General features: G+C 35.9%; 2 protein-coding genes and 1 long non-coding RNA gene across 4 annotated transcripts in view; 2 read left to right on the forward strand and 1 right to left on the reverse strand.

Moving 5' to 3' along the window:
* Positions 1 to 1764, forward strand: part of CREBRF (CREB3 regulatory factor) — a 23213-nt gene extending 21449 nt beyond the window's left edge. The window contains exon 9 of the mRNA XM_034405472.3: positions 380 to 1764. Within this exon, the coding sequence (XP_034261363.1) occupies positions 380 to 495 (116 nt within the window). The 3' untranslated portion in view covers positions 496 to 1764. The remainder of the gene's footprint in view (positions 1 to 379) is intronic.
* LOC117657338 (uncharacterized) overlaps positions 1 to 8339 on the reverse strand; it is a 17365-nt gene extending 9026 nt beyond the window's left edge. The window contains exon 1 of the long non-coding RNA XR_004589103.2: positions 8167 to 8339. This is a non-coding gene — a long non-coding RNA (uncharacterized LOC117657338). The remainder of the gene's footprint in view (positions 1 to 8166) is intronic.
* Positions 8340 to 8382: 43 nt separating this feature from the next.
* BNIP1 (BCL2 interacting protein 1) lies at positions 8383 to 19221 on the forward strand. Of its 2 annotated transcripts, none has more exons than XM_034405453.3 (6): positions 8383 to 8535; positions 9547 to 9639; positions 10920 to 11011; positions 12325 to 12426; positions 15196 to 15314; positions 16909 to 19221. In XM_034405453.3, exons 1-6 carry the CDS (start codon positions 8452 to 8454, stop codon positions 17103 to 17105), a joined length of 687 nt encoding a protein of 228 aa, XP_034261344.1. In that variant the 5' UTR covers positions 8383 to 8451; the 3' UTR covers positions 17106 to 19221. The 2 variants fall into 2 exon arrangements, with proteins under 2 accessions (XP_034261344.1, XP_060544552.1); XM_060688569.2 differs by lacking the exon at positions 8383 to 8535 and adding an exon at positions 8581 to 8655.
* The last annotated feature ends 2994 nt before the right edge of the window (positions 19222 to 22215 follow it).

A 22215-nucleotide genomic window follows, 5' to 3' on the forward strand; every position in this document is an offset into this window, starting at 1 on the left:
TTTCCTAATAAAAAATTGTATAGCGCTACACATAGATTTGAAGGTTATAAACAATGTGTACTAAATTTATCTGACCTCATTATTGATTAAACTAGCCTCAAGTTACCTAACAACTACAGTCAGTTTCTTCTATATTCTTCTCTGCAATCTTGCTGCTTGCTCAACTTTATCATGTATTACATATATATATTCAGCTTGTCATTGTTCATCGGTCATCTTTTTAGACTATTCTGGATGAGTGGAATCAGATTTTAAATTCTTTACATGAAAATATGTTTGATCTTATTAACACTGGCACAACTTAAATTTGTAATAAAGAGCAAGGGACACATAAATTCTTAGTAATATTCTGAAGATGTGTTTTTACTCATTTCTCCAGGACAGCCGGTATCTGGACAAACTTCAGAATTTGTGAACCAGGTTTTAGAAAAAACAGCAGAAGGAGATCCTACAGGAGGACTTGTTGGGCTGCGAATACCAACATCAAAAATTTAACAGACATCATTTTATCCCATCACACTGATCAGAGCTCTGCCTGCATCATGAACTACTTACATTGTAGAATTAATTCTGGTCTGCATGTGAGTTTAGTGCTATATAAAACACAGTTTTAAGTTCCATTATTTTTTTGATTTTGTTTTTATAACAATGTAGTAAGGTAAGTGAAAGCATGATATAAAATGCTTAATGGCATTTTGGAGCATAAACCTTGTAGATCTAAATCTGCTTCTGGCATAAATGTAATGGCTACATGTTTATTTTAAAATTAAGTTTATCTAGGACCAGATTATATAATTTATGTAGGAGCAAAATGTTTTTTGCAAAGAAAAAATCTAGTAAAATGCCAAACATTTTGGCAGGTTTATGCTTTTTAAGTTTTAAAAAAATGTAAACTCAAGGATTTTTTTTTCAAAAATTGTTGCTTTTTTCCTTCTAAATTAAACAATAAGTTTTCTTTGTAACCTAACTTGTAAATAGCACACTTAGCAATAAAGCTAGTGTGCCGTATAAAAAAATATAATTTTCTGAGCTTGATACGGTATTTAAATGTCTGTGCAAGTAAGAAATAACGTATACTCTTTGTGCCTTGTATTGAATAGGGAGGGAGGGAAGGGGAAGAATAAATATGGAATAGTAAACATTTTGTAGGATGAAGAAACTCCTATGGGAGAGAAGATATATAGATGGTCTCATGGGTTTTAATGTATTTGTTCCAGCTCTTACAAATTTTTGAATGTATATAGGAATATGTTGAAAATGTAGATATGCCACAGAGTCTATGTATTGTATAAAAGATGGCTCTAGAAAAATAATTTTCGGTACTTGGCCGGAAGAAAACAAATACTTGCACATTAATGCGATTGTTTATTTTTGTACCAAAGACAAATGCAACTGAAATGGCAAACTGCCAGTTTAAGTAAAGTTTTGCACAGCTTACATGATACTGTACTGAATGTATAAAAAGAAAAATAACTTAAAGGTCAGGGTTAGGGATCTTACTGAACTGTGAATTTCTTTCTCTCTTTGGGTCCAATTATCTACAGAAGGAGCATTCATACATTATTATTTTGCTGATCCTCTAGTTTGTTCATAGTAGATAAATTGGCCATCTAGAAGACTGTAAATCCTTTTTTGTTTTCTGCACTTATCGTAGAAATTTTAATATATTTGGATTTTAGTAAGCTATTGATAAAACAGATTTCAATTTTGGGAATTAGAAAATTTAGCTTGTAGTATACTTCCTTCCAACCAACCAAAATAAAATTATTTTTATTGTAATATGTATATATGTAAAAAAAAAACCTACAAATATTTAATTCCTTAGTTGCCACTTTTCCAATTGTATTATTGTGCATGTGATGTTTCCAAGAATCAACACAGGCGGGAAAAAAAATAATTTCTAGATTTTATATTTTTGTACAGATATTTGAACTAGCTTCTTCAAACTTATATGTGACTTATTGTTAACTCATAGTTTCTATGATTGGGGGAATACAAATGTGTGTGCAGTTTGCCTCACAAGAGTTTGCTTTTAGTCAGTGTTAAAGTACCAATGAAAAGCTTTATCTCTTAAGGAGAGAGTTATTTATGTTAAGACAGAATCATTATATGGTTTCATGATTGCCTTTCCTCCCCCTTTTTTGATATAGATGACTACGTAACACTGTTTACTAAAATACCAAATAATTTAGATGTAGCTCCAAGAAAATGCAAAAAGCTCATGGATTTCCCCCTCCCCCCCCCCCAATTCTTTACATACATTTTGTAATGCAGTTGTTGCATCTCAATGGATTATTCCTAAATGGAACCTAATACTCATTTTTTTTAGTTTGAAAGATTAGAAAACGTCAATATACCACTACAGAGTTTTTTTTTTTTAATTTGATTTATATGCCACCTACAGGTTGTACCATCCTACAGTTTTTTTTCTTTTTATGTCTCTCAAATCACTGTTTATTGCCATTTACTTTTTTAAAAAAACATCTGAAGTATTTGTAAGATGTCACCAGAAATTTACATGTCCTAATGGAGCAAAAGGATTTTTAAGATAAACTGCAGCCGAAATAACACTGGCTGCTCAGTTATGTGCCTGACTTAACACTTGTGTGGAGCTTTTGTCTTCTGAGTATTTTATATCCATCTACCGTGATATACTGGAATAGTGTTGAGTTTCATTGGTAAATGGCATTTAAATACCGTTCATGCTAAGATTCTAATTCTGAATCAGAATAGCATGAAAAAGATATATTCTACAATAAAATACAGATATTTTCTAATCAGGATTTATTTAGCAAGATTATACTGACAGTAAGATATGATATCCCCTTTGTAGCTCAGTCTTCTCTGAGCTAATACTGCTTTTGCAGCTTGTATGTGTGTGTGTGCGTGCGTGCGTGCATGTCTGAAAACTGGTATGATTTTGTTCTAGCAATGAAAAAAGACTTTGAACCCTTTTAGTGGATTCCATGCCCTTGCATTTCAGTGTTTTCTATGTATTAAGTTATAGTCAAAAAGCTTTTAAATAGTTGAGCTTTTTAATGGTGACACTTTATTTTGTATCTATTTATATATGTATGTATATCTTAGAAAAGCACTTTGTTTAAAAAAAGAAAAAAAGATATTGCATTTTATATGATTCCTGCCATTTGCTGCTAACTCTGGACTGGTCAGAATGCTGCAGCGATACTTGATCTAAATAAAACCTGGCAGTAAAATGTAGAGTAAAGTTAAGACCTTTGCTGGTTTAATCTTATTGTAAAGATGACATTGGCAAGCTGTGCAGCTTTACATTTTAACCAGGAGACTCTGTGGCATTTAAAACAGTCTAGAAATGGTTGTACTTTTAATGCCAGTAACAATCTGCTTCCTCTAGTGTCATTAAATATACGTTTAGTGTATAATTATCACAGATTTTTAAAACCCAAATATTCATGTTTGTTTGGGGAAATTGTGGCATGCATTTTTGGCTGATTATCTTTAGAAGAGTTCTAAAGGTTTTCAAACTTCATACATGGAATGTGGATCTTATTGAAGTCTTTGGTCATTTTCTAAGCGTAGATGTTGTGGATATTCTAATGTCCCTCAAAAGCAATTATCCATTTTTTTTAAAAAGTCCTAAATTCTCTTTCATACACTGGATATTTTAGAGTTCATTTCCATTGAAAGCATGCTCTTGCTAAAAAATTGTCAGTCTGAAACTGAGTGCCACACTTCTATTTTTGAATGGCTATGATGAACTACTTGCTCTGTACCATGTATGGTTCTTGTCCTTTATCCACTTACTCCATTGACAGATTATGATGTGGCTTTATATTGTGCCTTACTTGTATATTAGAACCAAGTTTATTTTTCATTCCCCAGGACTCCTTAAACCCTTTTAGAAGCAAACAACAATTAAAGCATAATAAAGGAACTTCAAATAGATCTGATTTAAAATTATATTAATAGTTTGTACTGGCATAGGGTGACCAATTTTTAGTGGTCTTGGAAAATAGGGTTTTTATAATAATTCCACTACATCTCTTAACAACAGCTTCTCTGCCTCTTTTATTGAGTAAATCTTGGTATTTAATTTTCTGGGGCTCATTAGTACTAGTCTTTTGACTAGTTGAGAACTGGTTCTTTCATGCTACTGTGGCATCAGTGCAAACAGTGAAACTGTTGTAGGACTTGGGCAAAGATATACATACTTCAGTGGTCTGGTTGGTAATTTATTTTTAAATTTAAGTTGAAATGTACTGGAGAAAGAGCAAAAACTTCTATAACAGATTAAAGGTCTCTTAAATTTAAAAGCAACAGACATTTCTCAAATACCGTACTGTCAGTGTGAGTTTCACTTAAGTCTGTACCACTTTTTTGATGTTTGCCTTTGTTAATAAATCTGCTTGTTTATTCACAAATGTCAATAACTGATGTATGGTTTCTCTTATGTAAGTCTTATAAATATGACTAGTTTTAAAGCATTAATATTCTCCTACTTGTTTTTCATGGGTTTTCTTACAAGTTGCCTTCAGCACAAATAGTATAGCCAGTCGGTTCCTTGACATTTAGCAGTCTTCCTGTTGAATTCTGTTGAGGTGCAGTCACAAGATATTGTACAAATGTTTAGGCTTTGAGGTCTGAATTTCACTCCTGTCTACTCATCGTTTCTTTTTTTTTTTTAAAGTAAGGCTTTAGGTGTAAAATCATGTATTTTAGTCTGCTATCAGATGGAAAGCTCTATTTTGTATGACTGAAAACTGCACTAAAATGCAGTGTCTTCAGCTTTTTTTGTTTGTTTGTTTTTACCTGAGGGATTGAGCAAATTATATTTCATTCAATTACTAATCCAATTTCTTTAATAAATCATGGCATGTAAGGGCATTACACAATAATACTTAGGTTATTTCCAGAGTAAACTGAATGCTTTGACAAATGGCACTTTAGCATATACTTCCTCCAAAGCATTCTAACTTGATTGGATACTGTTTAATTTTACTCCATTATTTTGGGTGATAGAGTGTTCATGCAGTGAAATGCTTTAGCCTCTTAAGATGTTAGGAACTTCCATAAGAATATACTTGTCACTCCCTAATCCTAAACAAACATGCTTTAAAATATCCCATTTTACATGGAATTTCCTATACTGTTGCATATAGGGCTGTGGCCTTAACTTTTTCTAAAATAGAAAGTTTGAGCCTAAATTAAATCTCGGTAAGAAAGATATAAAACCATTTTATCAGGAACTAACTCCAGTGGTATAAAAGTCATACTTCATCCCAATGCTCTGAATTGCCTCTTGGCATCAAGCTTCTAATCTAGTACATTCAGATATTGTTGGCATTTTTCGTATATTAAACATATATTTCTTTTAAACATGATTTTAAAATTTAATAGCTATAAAAGATGTTAAATATCTATTGCTTAAGAGTTAAAAGTACATTATTTTGATTACCGGTTGATTTCATTGGATCTGCCTTAAGTTCGGATTCAAACATTTGTTCTAGCCATGAAAGTTTCAATATGGAAAGACTGAAGTTATTTCTAACTTCAAAAAAATTTTTTTTAAATCATTTCTAGCTTCTAAGAATAATGGAAATTTCTGCTGCTGCAATACTAGTCTCACAATAATATATTTAGCATTGGTTACTGTAGTATATTCTACAAATTAAATTGTCCTTCCTAAAATATACTAAAAATCTGATTAAAAATTAAGGCTGCAGTCTTAAGCATTCTTACTTGGAAGTAGGTTTCACTGTATTATGGGATGCCTCTGTAAACCTGTTTAAGATTGGGGAGCAAATCTGATAGTATATACAAACCCAGCAAAGTTTTTGAAAGGTAAAAATAGTACATTAAAAACTATTGTGACCTTCCTCTACCAGGATTATGTTTGTAATGCTGTTATGTTCTGTGGTCCATTTCCAGCTGGAGCTCAGAGATATGTATTGAAGGTCTTGTCTCTGTTTAGAAAAAAATATCCTGTTCAAAGCATGATCTGTTTGCAACTTTTATAATGTTTAATGTTGTGTATTTTTCCTTTTTTTAAAAGAGACACAATTAAAATATTGGTTTGTTTTTTTTTCCTGTCATCCTTGAGCCCAAGCATTTCTGTTCACATACAAACTCATCAATGTATGCAACATCCTTTGTAATTGAAAATAAATTGTGAAGAGAAGTTCTGACATTGTGGTACATTTAGTGTGTTTATGTTTGTGATTTTTACCCATAGATTGCTGTCACAAAAATACCAGGATTTTTTTTTTCTTAGTATCCTTGGTACATCTGTATTAAATGGTTGACCTTCTCATGAACATATACTGCTTACAGAGATGAATACACACATAACACACATGGCCAAAAAGAGACATTCTGAATATGTTTTGGTACACTGCACGTATCTCCTACTTTGTGGGATGTGGGCAGCAATATGTTGGTTTACAAAATCTGGAATAGAGATTCTATCTTCTATAGCAGAGCATGAGTGAACTTAAAAACTGGTCTTTAGTTCCACATTATGAGCCAAAGTATGTCAGAAGTGACTGATATTTTCTTTACTGTGAGTCAGGAATGCTGCATGTGATGAGTTAGGATTAGACTACACTTTTTCTTACTAAAAAGTGTTATGTTGACCAATGCCATAATTGACAATTGTGGGGATCAATATCTACTGGACCACCTGATAGAAACATCAAACTATTATAGGTTATACATAGTAGTTCATGGTTTATGCAATCCCATACAATTATGATATATTTAGTAAACCAAATCTTGAGTTTTTGTAACATGTGATCTCAGTCAAGATGTCGTGAGTGGGTATTGAAAGTGGGAATCCACAGATTGCTTGGTGTTACCAATCCCAGAGCTGAGTTTTGAGGAAACAGATATTTTGAGCAACATTCTAATGCTGCAATTCAGAGAAAAAAATAGGTAACATGAATCAATAAATGAGAACAGATGCAGAGTACAATGAAAGTTTTGGAGCTATTTGGTGATCCCTGAAAGGATGATTCATCTGCTTGATTTAGGTAAAGATTTATTCATACATATTATGAGGGGATCTTAGTTAATAAAATAAAAATATAAAGCAAACATTAAACAGACAGTAGCCTGTAACCTGTTACAGATGGTAACAGCCTTGAAGAAAACAAACTACCTGCCTGATGAGTTGACATGATTCCCAAGCTGATGAAAATCACTTATCTGCTCTGGAGATAAAAATACAGTATGCAGGTATAAGAAAACTAATTGAAGAATAAATATCTGCCTATTTATAATATAACCCTGTTTTGCTATTTTTTGTTACAAGAAAATTAGTTAAATATTAAGTATAATTGGAAACTTGTAATCTTCTGCTCGTTTCTAGCCATATGCCTTTTTCCTTTTTGAAGAAGTGCCTAATATTTGATGAAATCATTCGTTTTTTATAGAATATTTAGAGACTTGTTTTAACTTCAATAGTTTCTTAATATACAGTATTTTAATAGGCAAAGAAGTGTTTTGTAAGCGGGTGATGATAGAATAGTTTTACCCATTTTTTTCATCTCATGTCTTCAATTTCTTTGGTTTATTTTTTTTTTACATAACTTTACTTATCACAAAAAGGGAAAGCACAAAGGGTATTGAAATGCATCAGTAGCCAAAACAACAACCAAACTAAATAAACCCCAGCATTTACTTAAATAATTTAATTCTGTAGAATCTAATTATAACTAATGAAAACGATAAATAAGCTGAACCTATATTATATATGCTAGGCTATTTTAGATCAAGTCTGAATTTGAGTAAAACATTTCAAAACTTCAGAAATTATCAAGTAACGCTATTTATTTAGGCTTTCTGTAAAGAGGCTATCTTAAAAGTATAAGAGCCCATTAAATAATTTTAAACTAATGGCTCATTCAATGCAATTTCCGCAGCAATCCTGCAGTCGAGTTCTCCTTTCCTATCTAGGATGACTTCATCTGGAAATACTGGGGAATTTAACTTTCTGCAAAAAAAAAAAAAAAAACCACATACTCAAATATCGAGTTCTTCTCTCTTTGGAGGACAGCAAGAATAGTGGTACAAATTATACACCTCAATAAATAACATTACATGTTGTAATCAGATAAAAAGCACTATAGCAAGGGAAAATCTGAAGTAAGTCGTTTCCAAATAATACCGTCACCGCAATCTTAAACATACTGTAGTAGACACTGTTCCCTCTCCTGACTGCAAAGACTCAGGTCAGCGCGACTGTTGGGAAAAAGGTGGCAGAATTCGAGAAATTCCTCTTTACGTCCAGCACCACTTCGCCCACCCTTCGCAGCTGGAAGACCTGGGAGGCGGGGGCGGGAGCGTTTCGTGAAAAAAGGAATACGTCATGCCTACGCCAGCCAATGACTTCTCTTTGTGGACGTTCGATCTCGAAGTCCGCTCGCGTTCCGAATTGGCTTGGCTTCCTTCTGGCTCGCCGTAGTTAGCCCCAAGATGGCGGCGGCCGGTGACGTGCCGGTCCGGGTTTGCAATCAGGAGATTGTCAAATTCGACCTGGAGATTAAAGCCGCCGTGCAGGTATAGTTCCCGTCGCCGTTGCTTCATCATTCACGATGTGACCGCTGGGCATTTTTTTTATTTATTTATAAGCCCGTAACCGCCCGTCTCTCTTTATCAATGGTCGACCCTCCAGTACAGGTTGGTTCAGCTGCATCCGTCAGCCAGCCTTGTAGTAAGTAGCTGGAGGGGTCACTCAGTTTGGCTCAACTTAATGAAGATCTGTGCTGTTATAAATACTGCAGGTCACTTGACCGTTTCGGCGGCCCCAGATTTGGGCAATTGCTTCTTTGGACGCTGTAATTTGTCAGCTGTTTGTTTTTCCTACTCTGGTGGGTGATGGTAATTTCACCTAGCATCCCTCCTTCAAATGGTTATTTAAAAAAAATAATCCAGAATAAATACTTGACTTAAAGTATCCCACTGATATATCATCCAGCCTTCCTGAAACTGCTGCATTTTGAGGATCCAGATATAGATGTTCCAAGAGAACATCGGTGCAAAAAGTGTCTGTTGTGTTGGTTAAATTTTTGTTGCCTTTTCCCTGGGAACTCACAGTGATATACATTACACTCCGTCTTCTTACTGTTTTCCCACAACAAACAACTCTGGGTAATAAGCTGGGTTGAGAGCAGTGGTGAAATTCAAATTTTTTTACTACCGGTTCTGTGGGCTGGCTTGGTGGGTGTGGCAAGGGGAGGGTACTGCAAAATCCCCATTCCCTCCCCAATCCAGGGGAAGGTTACTGCAAAATCCCCATTCCCTCCCCACTCCTGGGGGGAGGATATTGCAAAATCTTCATTCCCACCCCACTCTGGGGCCAGCCAGAGGTGGTATTTGCCAGTTCTCTGAACTACTCAAAATTTCCGCTACTGGTTCCCCAGAACCTGTCAGAACCTGCTAGATTTCACCCCTGGTTGAGAGGGCGACTAAAAGTCACCCAGTAGAATTCCATGGTTGAGGATGGGCTAGAATCCATACATTAAGATTCTTTCTGGTTCTAGGCTGACATTAGAATTTCTTGTTTTTCAGGACATCCGGGATTGTACAGGGCCTGTAAGTGCACTTGCAGAATTGAATGCCAAAGTAAAAGAAAAATTCCACCATTTACGTCTCAGAATACAAGTAAGGAATATTGACAAAATATTAGTGATGTTTTGAAAATAAACTCATAGATGTTTTTACTAGCTTCCAGCTCTCACATGTTTGCACTCACCTGCATGTAATTCCTTGTTGCTTGAACACTAAGCTGTTGTAAAAGTTTTTTTAAAGGAGTTTAACGTTCTTGAATTTGTATCTGTCAGCAATGGTCAAAGACCACAAGTTACACAGCTTGGTTTCGCCAGAGCTCATAGTAAAAATGTTGAAAATGTGATGAATTTATTTTACTGCTACTTCAGTTATGTGCATTTGAAAATCTTATAATGCTGAATATCTGTTAGATACAATCTATACATTACTATATTACTATAGTATAATCTAAAAGTATGATTCATAGTCTCAATATGTTAAAGACATATGATGAAGTGGATGCAGAACTTGGAAAGCAGTTGTAGAGAGGGAAGAGTGGAAATTTCAATGAATAAACAAATTTACCTCAAGCATACTTCGAATTGATGTAAGATGTTCCACTATTAGAACATTACTATTGGTTGCTGATTTCTTTTTTAAAAAAACATGCTGGAAACTAACCAAATGTTGGCTCCTTTTTTCATATGTGGGGCAATGTTGTAAAGTTCAACAGTACTGAACAATGATTTAATCAATTAAAATACAGTAACAAAAGTAGTTTTACTGGGAAACTTTTTATGGGAAAAGTTAATGCCCTCTAATTAGAGGAACATCATGCGGAATCTAGTTTTGCTAGTAATTGTTTTCCATTGGGGATGTGTATATATTTTCTTCATATCAGCTGGTTCTGCATAAGAATTGCCTTGTCAATTCACCTATGACTGCATAAAATATGGCTTTTAGTTTTATTCTATTTACTAAGTAAGGAAGTTGTCTTACCCTCAAACTCCACTAAAGAACACCAGGTGTTCTGTTTATGCTCTGTAAATAATCTAAGAATCAAAGATGTGTACTGACTTGTTTCCTGGGTAAAATAAGGAGAGAGATTAAAACATTCCATGGCTCTTGATCATTGGTATAAAGGTGGGAATGGGTATGCAGTATCCCATTTAGATATTCAAAAGGTGATTCAGACTGCACACTACTACTGAGAGAGATGTTCTTATAGGTCCTTCACTTGAAAGTGGGTAAATAAAATGAATAGCAACACTGAAAAAATTTGACAGCCCTAATCGATCACATTTTATTTGCAATCAAGGCATTTTATATTTGTGCATTTTCCTTTTTGTATATAGAAGTATTCATAAATAATGTGTGTTTATGGTTCTTTTTAGGAACTTGAACAGATGGCTAAGGAACAAGATAAAGAATCAGAAAAACAAGTATTACTCCAAGAAGTAGAGAACCATAAAAAGCAAATGCTCAGGTCAGTTAAAAATTTCAGGTTACCAAGACCAATGATGTAATACGTTTTATTAGCTGAGTCTGCAGAATAGGAAGTTTGGAATACAGAAAGTACTAAAGTTATCCTTCACACAAGATTTGATGGATTGTATATTTCAGTTCTATACTTCCCTTTCTGTAAGCAACTCCCTACTTCTTAAATTAATTAATAAATTAATCAAGGCCCTTATGTAACCATAAGTGGTTATTATACAAAAAGGTAATCACCTGCATTCAATGGCTTTTTGCTTTTCTTCTGTACTCCCAAATTTCTGTACTCAAAAAGTTTCTTCAACCCTGTAGAGCAGATTTGGAAGGCATATGGATAGGAAGGAGGAGTTCAGTTGGACACAATCCAAGAAGGACTCATGAGGGAAAAAAGTTTGAAGAAAAGTAATAATACCTTGTGCATGTTTGTTCAGGGGAAGAATCTCTACTTTGTTGCCTTACACATAGCAATTTATCAATTAAACATCAAGGTAAAATTCAGCTCTGTAAAATGGGGTGAAACGTTGGGATTGGAGAATCACTTGAAGTAACAATGGACCAGAACTGTTTGTTTGTTTGTCTCCCTATCAAGTATCCTAGTGTTCCTTTCTCAGATAAATAAATGATGTGCCTTTCAATCTTAAAAGTACAGATTTATGATAGCAGGACTGATTTTTGTTTGCAGCTGGTACTCAACCTGTTATGCATGGGGATCTCTAGAAAGCAATATCTAGACATCTCCATTAAATTTAGTGGGGCTTTCTTCCAACAATGTGAGTTCTTCCTTCTTTTCATGGAAAAAAAAATTCCCTACAATACTCTTTTACTACAATTAGCTATGAATTGCAATGCAACTTTTGATCAGTTGATGGAAAAATAATAGTTTGATTCAGGCTATCTATCTAGTGCTAGAAACATCATTATAAAGATTGCCAAAAGTTTGGGTAATAATCATTGATTTCTCTAAGTAAGTATTTTAAATTGCTTTTATCAAATTTTAGTAATAATTTGTTTCTGGAACTTTGCACTTTGATATGGCCCAAGGGCTAATCAATAAAAACTCATTGCCATTGCTGTAAATATCCAAATATTGTCACTGTTAAACAGACCACTAATTAAGGAACACTACTTATGTGTTGATAAGATGTAAAGAAATGGAAAAATAAATGTATAATGCAGTTTTTAATATAACAGGAAGGCTAATAAAGTGTTAATTAAGCCAATGGCAAATTGAATGCTTTAGTTTTATGGAGTCAGATATCTAAGGAACTTGGTATGTGATACAAAGGTGTGTATTTTTAATTTTAGCAATCAGACAGCCTGGCGTAAGGCAAACCTAGCTTGCAAAATTGCAATTGACAATTCTGAGAAAGATGAATTGCTGCGAGGAGGAGATCCTCTACGACAAAGGTATGTAATTATTCTTTTTCGTTGTTATCAAAAATTGGCACAGAAATTCCCAACTTCCTGCTAAATACCATTTCAGAAATTCATTCCTGTGAACCATTATAAATCTATACTGCTCTCATTTGCAATGAGTTTTGTGAGATCCTGCTGGGAAGTCAGACAGCTGAAGTTCTCTCTTGCTGATTTCAGCCCCTGTACTTAATGCATGCTTACGGCTTCCTTTGCATCTTATCTATTTGGGGAATGGATATATATCTTGGTGCATATATTGGTAGCTATGTCTTTTTTTTTTTTAATTCAATCCTTTGGGTCTCTTTGAAATAATTCCTACTAGATTTGATAGATCTTGCTTCTAAGAAAGCTGAATAATTGTGCAGTATTAAGAATGACTTTACATTGGTTTGCATATATTTGGACTAATTTATAAAGTATTCTTGAATATTAAAATGTTGATCAGTAGTAATTGGAGTGAGTAGTGAGCAGCTTTTTTGCTCTTAAAGAGTTTAATTGAAAAAGGTCTGTCCTCAAAAGCAGAATTTTGATATGCAGTATAGGGTATTGCAGCCAGCCCCCAGAAATAAGAGGGAGTCTCTATGCAAAAATCTTGCTTGAATTTTGGGACAGTTCTTTTTCAGCCAGCCTTCAGAGACACGAGGACTCCCTTTCTGGCTGACTGCAAACTCCCTGTGCTACAAACACCTCCGTGCTAAAATCATGCTTCAGTTTTGGTGTGGATATTTTTCAGCCAGCCCCCAGAAACCAGAGGGAGTCCTCCTATCAGGTGGCATAGGCATGCAACCTTTCCTGCTGGGGAAATAATTCCTCTATTGACATGCTGGGGAAGCCAGCAGAGAAGATTGCAAATGGTGGTCAGATGATTGCAATCATGTGTGACCGCGGGGATGCTGGAGTGACTATAACTTCAGGCATGTGCCATAATACCATCCATTCAGCACCTTCATAATTTCAAAGTGCTGAACAAATGGACATTAAGTGAGGATTACAACATTTGTAATTACCTTTCTAATCAAGCTATATAATGTTGCAAAGGGAAGATCCTGGATTCTTGCAGTGGTAGCTAACATTTGTTCATTATTATGGATTCATTTAACATTTATTACGTCTTAAATTTATTCCTCCATTAAAACCATATAACATTCAAGCAGGAACATTTCATAAACTCTGAGCACTCAAGTAGAAAATTATCTTTAGATTAATCACACTAAGGTATTTACTCCTATTGTAAACTGTCTGAAAAGGAAAACAGTTTAAGAACCATCTTTTCAGATTTCAGTCCCTTCATTTTGGCCATAGTGATGGCCTACTATCCACTTGGTGGATTCCTTTGCTTCTTTACTCCTGTCACCCATATCAGGCAAATCATTGTCTTTTCTGTGAATAGGCCATGTACGTGGTTTCAATCAATGAATCTTTGTATGCGTTTTGGTCTTTTAACCTTTCTGTGTCTACTGATCGAGAGAGAGAGGGAGGGAGGGAGAAAAAGAAAGAAAAAGAAAGAAGGAAGAAAGAAAAGAAAGAAAGAAAGAAAGAAAGAAAGAAAGAAAGAAAGAAAGAAAGAAAGAAAGAAAGAAAGAAAGAAAGAAAACTAAATTTTATCATTTGGGCTACAAGGCAACAGGCAAAAGTCTTGCCAGTATGTCACTAAGCAGTCCAAAATGAAAGAGCCATATTGACGCAGTGGTTAGAATGCAGTACTGCAGGCCACTTCTGCTGATCACCGGCTGCCAGCAGTTCGGCAGTTCAGTTCTCACCGGTTCAAGGTTAAGTCAGCCTTCCATGCTTCTGAGGTTGGGTAAAATGAGGACCCAGATTGTTGGGGGCAATATGCTGACTCTGTAAACTGCTTAGAGAGGGCTGTAAAGCATTATGAAGCAGTCTATAAATGCTATTGCTATTGCTATCTCAAGGGCAGCTGCCAGTGATTGAAAGGAGGAAGTATTTCTCTGGCATTGCCCAGCAGCCAATTTGAATGGAAGGGTTTGCCTGCAGTGAAATGAAGTGCAGCAGGCAAACTGAACAACCCTGATTGAACAGGCATAAATGGGAGAACATTATTTTTGACCTATAGAAACAAAAACAGAGGTTGCCTTCCTAGTGATTTGGGGCTGACAAGATGACAAAGTAATTTTTTCCTACTATCGGGAAATGGCTAGTTGGTCATACTCAGGCTGGAACAATCTGGGTCATGCAGATCATGCTCTAATGCAAATAAAGTTGAGTTGAGCTCAACATTTGGTATCCTCATGGACAAGTATGTACATCTTGGTATGATATAAAAATATGTTTCCATTGCTCTTTTGAAAAGATGTTTTTCTACTTCTGTACTTAGCCTTACTCCTTAATTGCGAGATGGTTTTACTAACCAGAGCTTATTCCTCTTAGGTTTCTCTATCAGGTTCAGGAAGATGACAGTACTGGGTTCACCAAAAGTCAAGTGTGACTTGAGGGAGCCTAAGAAACTTAGCACGTGGTAGCATCTAACTGCTTTAGAAGCTATGTAGGCATAAACCTGGTTAGCTGATTGATGCAGAAACCACATAGTTTAGAATCATAATTGAGCAAAATATCTTAGCAGAAGGGAGTGGCAAATTCTCCGCATCATCCCAAGGAAACTGTAATTTAAAGCATGTTTGCAATTGTACTGGAATGCAGTTGTGATGCCATCTTTTCTATAGTCCTCCTGGAAGAAGAAACTAGAAAGGAATATAATTTGAAGCTCCATGCTGGATTTCTTTCTCTCTTCTCTTTTAGAAAGTCTACTAAGGAAAGTCTGGCAGAGGGGGCAAGTAACATCACAGAGAGCCTGATGGGAATTAGCAGAATGATGTCTCAGCAGGTTCAGCAAAGTGAGGAAACCATGCAATCTCTAGGTAACTAAATAATCTGGATATAAATTCAAGATGGACAGTTGGTCTTCAGATGCAACAGATTCTTCCCACCCCACCCCTATATCCTCCCCAGAACCATTAACCTTTAGTCATTTATAGGGTGCTTCGATGAGAGGACGAAACAAGGAGAATTAGGCCTTGTGTACCTTCCTCTCACTGGAGATGTTTATGAATTCAGCTTTCTATGTGAGAGAATCATTGCCACTTTCTCATTAAGGCCTAAATAATCTGTCACATATAGGAATATTTGTTCAAGGATTAAAGGAATAATGTTATTTGGTGCAACCAAGATGTACTGAGAAGATGTATTTTTATTCTGTCAGATTCAAGCATTTCTTTTCTTGGCAATTGAATTCATAAAACCAGTTGGTTTAAATAGAAATGAATGCTTCTGCACCAGAGACAAATTCTTTGTGTGTCTAATCACCCTTGTCCAAATAAACTCTCCTCTCCTCTCCTCTCCTCTATCCCATTCCATTCCGTTCGGCACAGTACTGGAGAGAAAAATGGCTTGCCCTTAGATTTCCACTTAAGTGATTCACGCCTTTTTCTCCCCCCTAGATAAATCTGTTATTTTAATACCTTGGTTTATGATGATGACCTCAAAAGAAGGCAGCACCTAGCCTATCTTGCTAATTCCAAAGAGAATTAGACTTGGCTAGCACTTGGATGGGAGATCACCTGAAAATCTCAGAGATGAAAAATGCATATTACAAGGAATACATGTAGCACAAGGCAAAAGTTATCACTGTGGACCCCCTGCTCACTTTCCTTAGGGTCCTTAGGGTGCCTTTGAGATTATTTGAATATGCTGTAATCCATTCTGGGGTTGGGGAGTCAGATCTGGATTTGCCATTGCTTAGACTAGAAAATGATTGTCTGGTTAATGCTTTGTCATTTTGTTTTGTGATAAAGAGTTGTGTGTGTGTACATCCAGTTTTCACCTCCTAACAATGGCAACTAGGAGAAAAAGTATTTTTATTTGCTTCAACAGAAGATGTTAAGCATTAAGCTAACTCTCCTGTGCTTTGGGAAACTGTGGTTTTACTGAGCAAACTCTTCCACTATATGTTTATGTTGGCTCTTTCCCTCTTAGTTTGTAACTGTAGGCCTAAAAGACTTCATGCTTTTATCTGGTTTTAGATGGATCAGATTGCTTGAACTAAATGCTTATGAATGTTTATACATTGCTGTTTTAATTATTTACATCTGCCTTTTTGAAGTGTTTGTGAACAGCCTTAAGGGAGAGTACGGTCTGTTGGGATGCAGAGTTTGGCTGAGGTGAAAGTTTTAATGGTTCTGGAACTTGAGCCAACTCTGATCTCAGTCTTTTATGAATGGGCCTCTTCAAGATGGTAACATATCAATCAGATGGTCATCAGATAACAAGAGAGCCATTTGAATTGATTTCATCTGGCTCCAGATCTAAAATATGAAGCTTTAAGCCAATTTACCCAGTGAACTGCATGTGATATGTTTTCTTTCACGGGACACAAAAAGATGCTTCCACAATATATGATTATTTTGCTAGATGCGTTGGAAACAAATCCACTGAAATGTACATTTTATCTTTCAGTTAATTCTTCACGAACTATCTTGGATGCCAATGAGGAGTTTAAGTCCATGTCTGGAACAATACAGCTGGGGCGAAAGCTTATTACAAAGTATAACCGCAGGGAGCTGACTGATAAATTGCTCATCTTTCTTGCCCTTGCCTTGTTTTTGGCCACTGTGCTTTACATCTTGAAGAAAAGACTATTTCCATTTTTATGATCTTTTTAAGTGAAAGGAGGAAGCATGACTGTGAGGAAAAAAGAAAGGCAGTATATTGCAAAAAGACTTCTGACAGAAGAGACTTCCATTAGGCAAAACTTTACATTGAACTAGTAAGCCAAATGAGCAGCAGGTTAGAACAAGAGGAAAAAGTGTGCTTGTTTGCTCTGAGGCTGGAAGGCTGTACCACTTGTCGTATTCTGTGAGGCACATTCCAATATCCCCCATCTTTGGCCATTTCTATCTCTTTTCTCAGTTCACTACAGAACTGAGAGGACTAGAAGAATACTAATAAATATATATATATATATAAGTATATTGTATATTATACCTTTGATAAAGTAGATGTGAATGCCAGTACTGTGAAAATCTTATAAATTAAAAGACACATAAATGTGTATAATAAGCCTTATTACTGGTTCTTTTTGAATTATAAAAAATGACCATTTCCACAGATTGTCTCCAGAAAAAGCAATGAGGCAAATTCCCAAATGCCTTTTTAATTGATGGGTCTATATTATTCGTTTATATGTTCCTCTTGCCAGTGTTATTTAGATAGATTTCTTTGCTTCATCCCAGATTCTAGTTCTCCCCTATGTAGGGAATGATTGCATTGGGTGACTGGGCCAATTAATCTCTCTCAGAACTAGATTACTTCCGGTTAATCAAAAAAATTCTGTATCAACTGTACTGGATCAGTGTACTAGATTACACCCATGGCCTTGAAGAAGAGGACTTCATCGTGCACTGGATTGATTCAGCTTGATTGTAATACACTAAATGTTTGTTACTGTACTGAAGAAAGTGAAAAAATGGTATAGTAAATATATTTTCCTCATTTCTACTGTCAATATAGGTGGATAGAGGGCAGATGATAAAGCTAATTGTTCACAATTATAGACCAAATAAAAAATATTTTTGTTTATAAGCCACTTTTGAATCTTTTACCTATAAACTGCCCAGAGTCGTTCTATGAGTGAGATGGGCAGTGTCCAATTTTGATAAATCAATCAATCTTGCCAAGAAAACTCCAGGGAGTTCTACAGCCAGGAGTCAACACTGACAAGAAGCCCTGTGTGTGCACACATACCAGTGCACTCACAAACACACACATTGAGAACTAGAGACTCTGGTTTTGTGTGTATGCCACAAGATGGCACTGAAGGACCATCTTTTTAAAAATAACACACTGTTCTTTAATTTGCAGTCTTTGAATGGGCAACTATTCAAAATAATAGCGTTGCCTTAAAGCATAAAATGCTAGACAGAGAGGAGTCAAAGAAGCAAACTGCAGTTAAAAAGAAATTACTGATCGAGCTCTGGTATATTTTGCACTAATGCTTATATTTGTCTTTAGCTCTCTTATTAAATTAGTATTTATTTCAATCTTAACAAGCAAAAGAACTAAATAAACATTGTTTTATGTTTATATGAGTTTTGTGACACTAGATTAACTTTTTTTATTATGTTTAAAAACCAACTTCTGCAAAGAGTTCTCTGGCATACTGTAAGAGGGTAAAATATGCCGTGAGTGTGTAGAACTCAGTTCAGATCCCAACATACAGATCAACCTCAGTGGAGATGGGATGCAGTGAGCTACAGTCTAAGGGTTTTATGCAATAGTGTGGCTGACAGCCCCTACTTTGTGGTGTGGCCCAAAACATCCAGTAAATTGACCCTTGCTTTCTTTAAAAACCTATAATAATAGTGGTCCAATTGATAAACTGCAGTCTAGTTTTCATCAATTGGATTAGCTACAAATAGCCTAAATGTCAAATCTGGGGGACATTTTCTTTGACTAAGAAAACTGTTTTGACAAGACGCTGGCTTTCAATTACGTTCTGAGGTTTATAAAATTGAACATCATCAATAAAAGATGCAAGGAGGCCCTGACTAAAAACAGTTAAAGCAGGAGGCTCAAATGATCTCTCCACCTGCATGCTGCATTGAGCCCTGGCAATGCGCTGAAACCAAAAATCTTGTTTTAATGCATGCACTGTTGACTAATTCAGCCGTGTCGACTGTTGGTTTTATTTGGATATCTCTGCGGTTAATTAGTAAGTTCTCTATTATTTTTTTGTATATTTCTCATTATCCAATAAATTTTATGCCTAGAGATTTGGCTGCTTTGACTTAATAAGATGATTGCTTGTTAAAATCTTCTCCATGTGCAAGCAGTTATGGAACTACTACTTGTATTTCATGAATAGCACAACATTTAGTAATGGTTGTAATTTGGGGTTTTGGAGGGGATGGTCCAAAAAAATTTTTGTTTTAGTTTTCTTAAAGCTGATCCAAAGGGAGAAGTCCTTGGTAAAAGGGCTAAGGGGACTGGGTGATTTTAAGTTGGAGGTATAGCCTCTCATACAGAGATTTATTTTATTTTATTTTTATGAAATGCTGCTGCTTTTAACTGGTGATGTCACCAGAGTAGTTTCAGAGTTGGGTGGTCTTTAAATATAACCAATACATAAACTGAGTGGACTAAAATTTCAGTGAATGAATCAGGATTCCTCAGACAGATTAGAATGTATCAAGACATTCAGGATCACAGGTACAGCCTATTATGAGTGTTTTACTGGGAATCCTTGTCAAAAAAAATGCCTGCTAGTGAGATTCTAAATTATTTCTCAGCCCAGTTTGTAACATGTCAGTAATACTAATTGAAAGATGAAAATTTGATTCTCCAGATTTTGTTGAATTGCAGCTTCCATTACCCCACCAGCATGGCCAATCGGCAATCAGATTGTTCAGAGTTTGCCGAGTTTGAGAATCTATCAAACAACATAAGCAAAGAGAAAGGGGGGAGGGGTGGGAAATCTGCAGTGCTGACATCAGTTGAGGTAGGGAGAATGTGCTTACGGCAGAGAAATGCTTTCCACATTAAGAAACTTCTCCCAAATGGCTGGATGAATTCACTGCTAGAGTGTTTCTAAAAATGCCACCACCAGATGCATGCAGTGGCTGTCGCCTGCCAAGTGGCGCAGCCGCATATGCCAGCTGGGAGAGGAATGGGCACGGCTGACTGGAATCCATCCAGGTTGAGAATAGCCAAGCTCCAGATGCAAATTTGCTTATAAGTAAATACAGCTCCTCTCTAGAGCAGAGCCAGGAGGCCAGATGGACCACCTTTCTTGCCTTGGCTATTTTTACTAACTACCATTTGCCAAGACCATCTAGAGCAGTGGTTCTCAACCTTCCTAATGCCGCGACCCTTTAAGACAGTTCCTCATGTTGTGGTGACCCCCAACCAGGGGTGGGTTCTAATTTTTTTTACTACCGGTTCTGTGGGCGTGGCTTATTTTGTGGGCATGGCTTGGAGGTCATGTGACTGGGTGGGCGTGGGTAGCTGGTCATGTGACCAGGTGGCCATGGCTATGTGTATAGGGACTACTCAGAGGGCTGAAAAAAGTCATTTCTGACAGGTCCTCGCACTTTCGACTGGTCCTCACACTTATGACCATCCTCACATTTATGCCCATGCAGCATTCTTAACAACCATGTCACTCATTTCACAACTGCTTCTCTTCACCATGGTGACAAGATAGGGCAAAAACGTAAAATGTGAGGACAGTCGTAAGTTCGAGGACTGGTCAAAAGTGCGAGGACCAGTCAAAAATAACTTTTTCAGCCCTCTGAGTAGTCCATATGCACAAAAGGACTACCCAGAGGGCTGAAAAAAGTGATTTCTGACAGGTCCTCGCACTTTTGACCGGTCTTCACACTTATGACTGGTCATCATTTATGCCCATTGTAGCATTCTTAACAATGTGTCACTCATTTCACAACTGCTTCTCTTCACCATGGTGACAAGATAGGGCAAAAACATAAAATGTGAGGACAGTCGTAAGTTCGAAGACTGGTCAAAAGTGCGAGGATCAGTCAGAAATAACTTTTTCAGCCCTCTGAGTAGTCCATATGCATAAAAGGATACAGCAATAGAGAGGGATGAAGGAAGGGAAGGGAAATTAGAGTAGGAGTGAGGGTAAGAGAGGGAGGAAGAGAGGAGGAGAAGAAGAGGAAGAGGAAGTAGGGAGGAGAAGAAGAGGGGGGGAAGAGAAAGTAAGAAGGAAAGAAAAGAGAGAGGTGATAGGTTTGAGGAGAAAGATTGCTGTACCATAAAAAAGATGAAAGGGAAGAAAGCCAACCCCAAACAAATATAAAGATATTAAGATAAAGAATGAATTGTTAAACTTTAAAGAATAAAAGAGAACAAATATGAATAAATAACAATAATTAGAAACACACATACAAACATACAATGTATTTTCTTTGAACAGAGTATTTGGCCGGTTCATAAATTTAAACAGTGTTTAGTCATTTCAATTAAATTTACAATTTCTATATTTCCTTTTTGCCATATTTATTCCTCATCTATTTTTGTAAAAAAAGCAATATTACCCTTCATCCTCATCTCTAATCTTAATCAAATTTAATTTTTCCCTTCTATTCTATATTATACCCCTTCCCATTGTCATCTATTTTTATATCCATCCTCACATTGGTTAATTATGTAATATTAGTTGTTTAATATAAATTAAACATTTTAATATAAATCAATTAGTTATATAACTACCTTTTTTGTATATTAATCAATATGAACATGAATATTCCAATTATTTCCATGCAATCCAATTTCTTACAAATCAATTAATTATATTTACCAATAATAATAAACCAAATAATTTCCCCCATATATTCCTCCAAACCACAACTTAACCATTTCTGCTTTCAACACAATATACAATTAATAGTATCTCAATTATTACAATTCCCTAGTTAAATAGAGCTTTTTTCTTTTGTGTTTTAAAATCTCCTCTTTTTCCCTAAATTTCCCGTTGTTTGCACCTACCTTTTTTGGTGAGGAAAAAGAAAAGAAATATGCCTGCCTAATTTTCCAAGTTGCAGCAACAGCAAAGCAGTTTCAGTTTTGTTTTTAAGCATAGATAGGGGGGAAAAAAATCAGTACTCTTTGCAAGGAAGCAGCAGAGCCCTGAGCAAAACAGCTGAGAGCAAATCAGCTGGGGGTCGGGAGCCGATCTAAGCAAGGGCTAATTAGCCTATGCTGAAGCTCTGGGGGCCAATAAAATTACAAAAAAACACCGAACCA

The sequence above is a fragment of the Pantherophis guttatus genome, chromosome 2 (assembly GCF_059756535.1).
Source record: "Pantherophis guttatus breed Tessera chromosome 2, ASM5975653v1, whole genome shotgun sequence".
NCBI lineage: Eukaryota > Metazoa > Chordata > Lepidosauria > Squamata > Colubridae > Pantherophis > Pantherophis guttatus.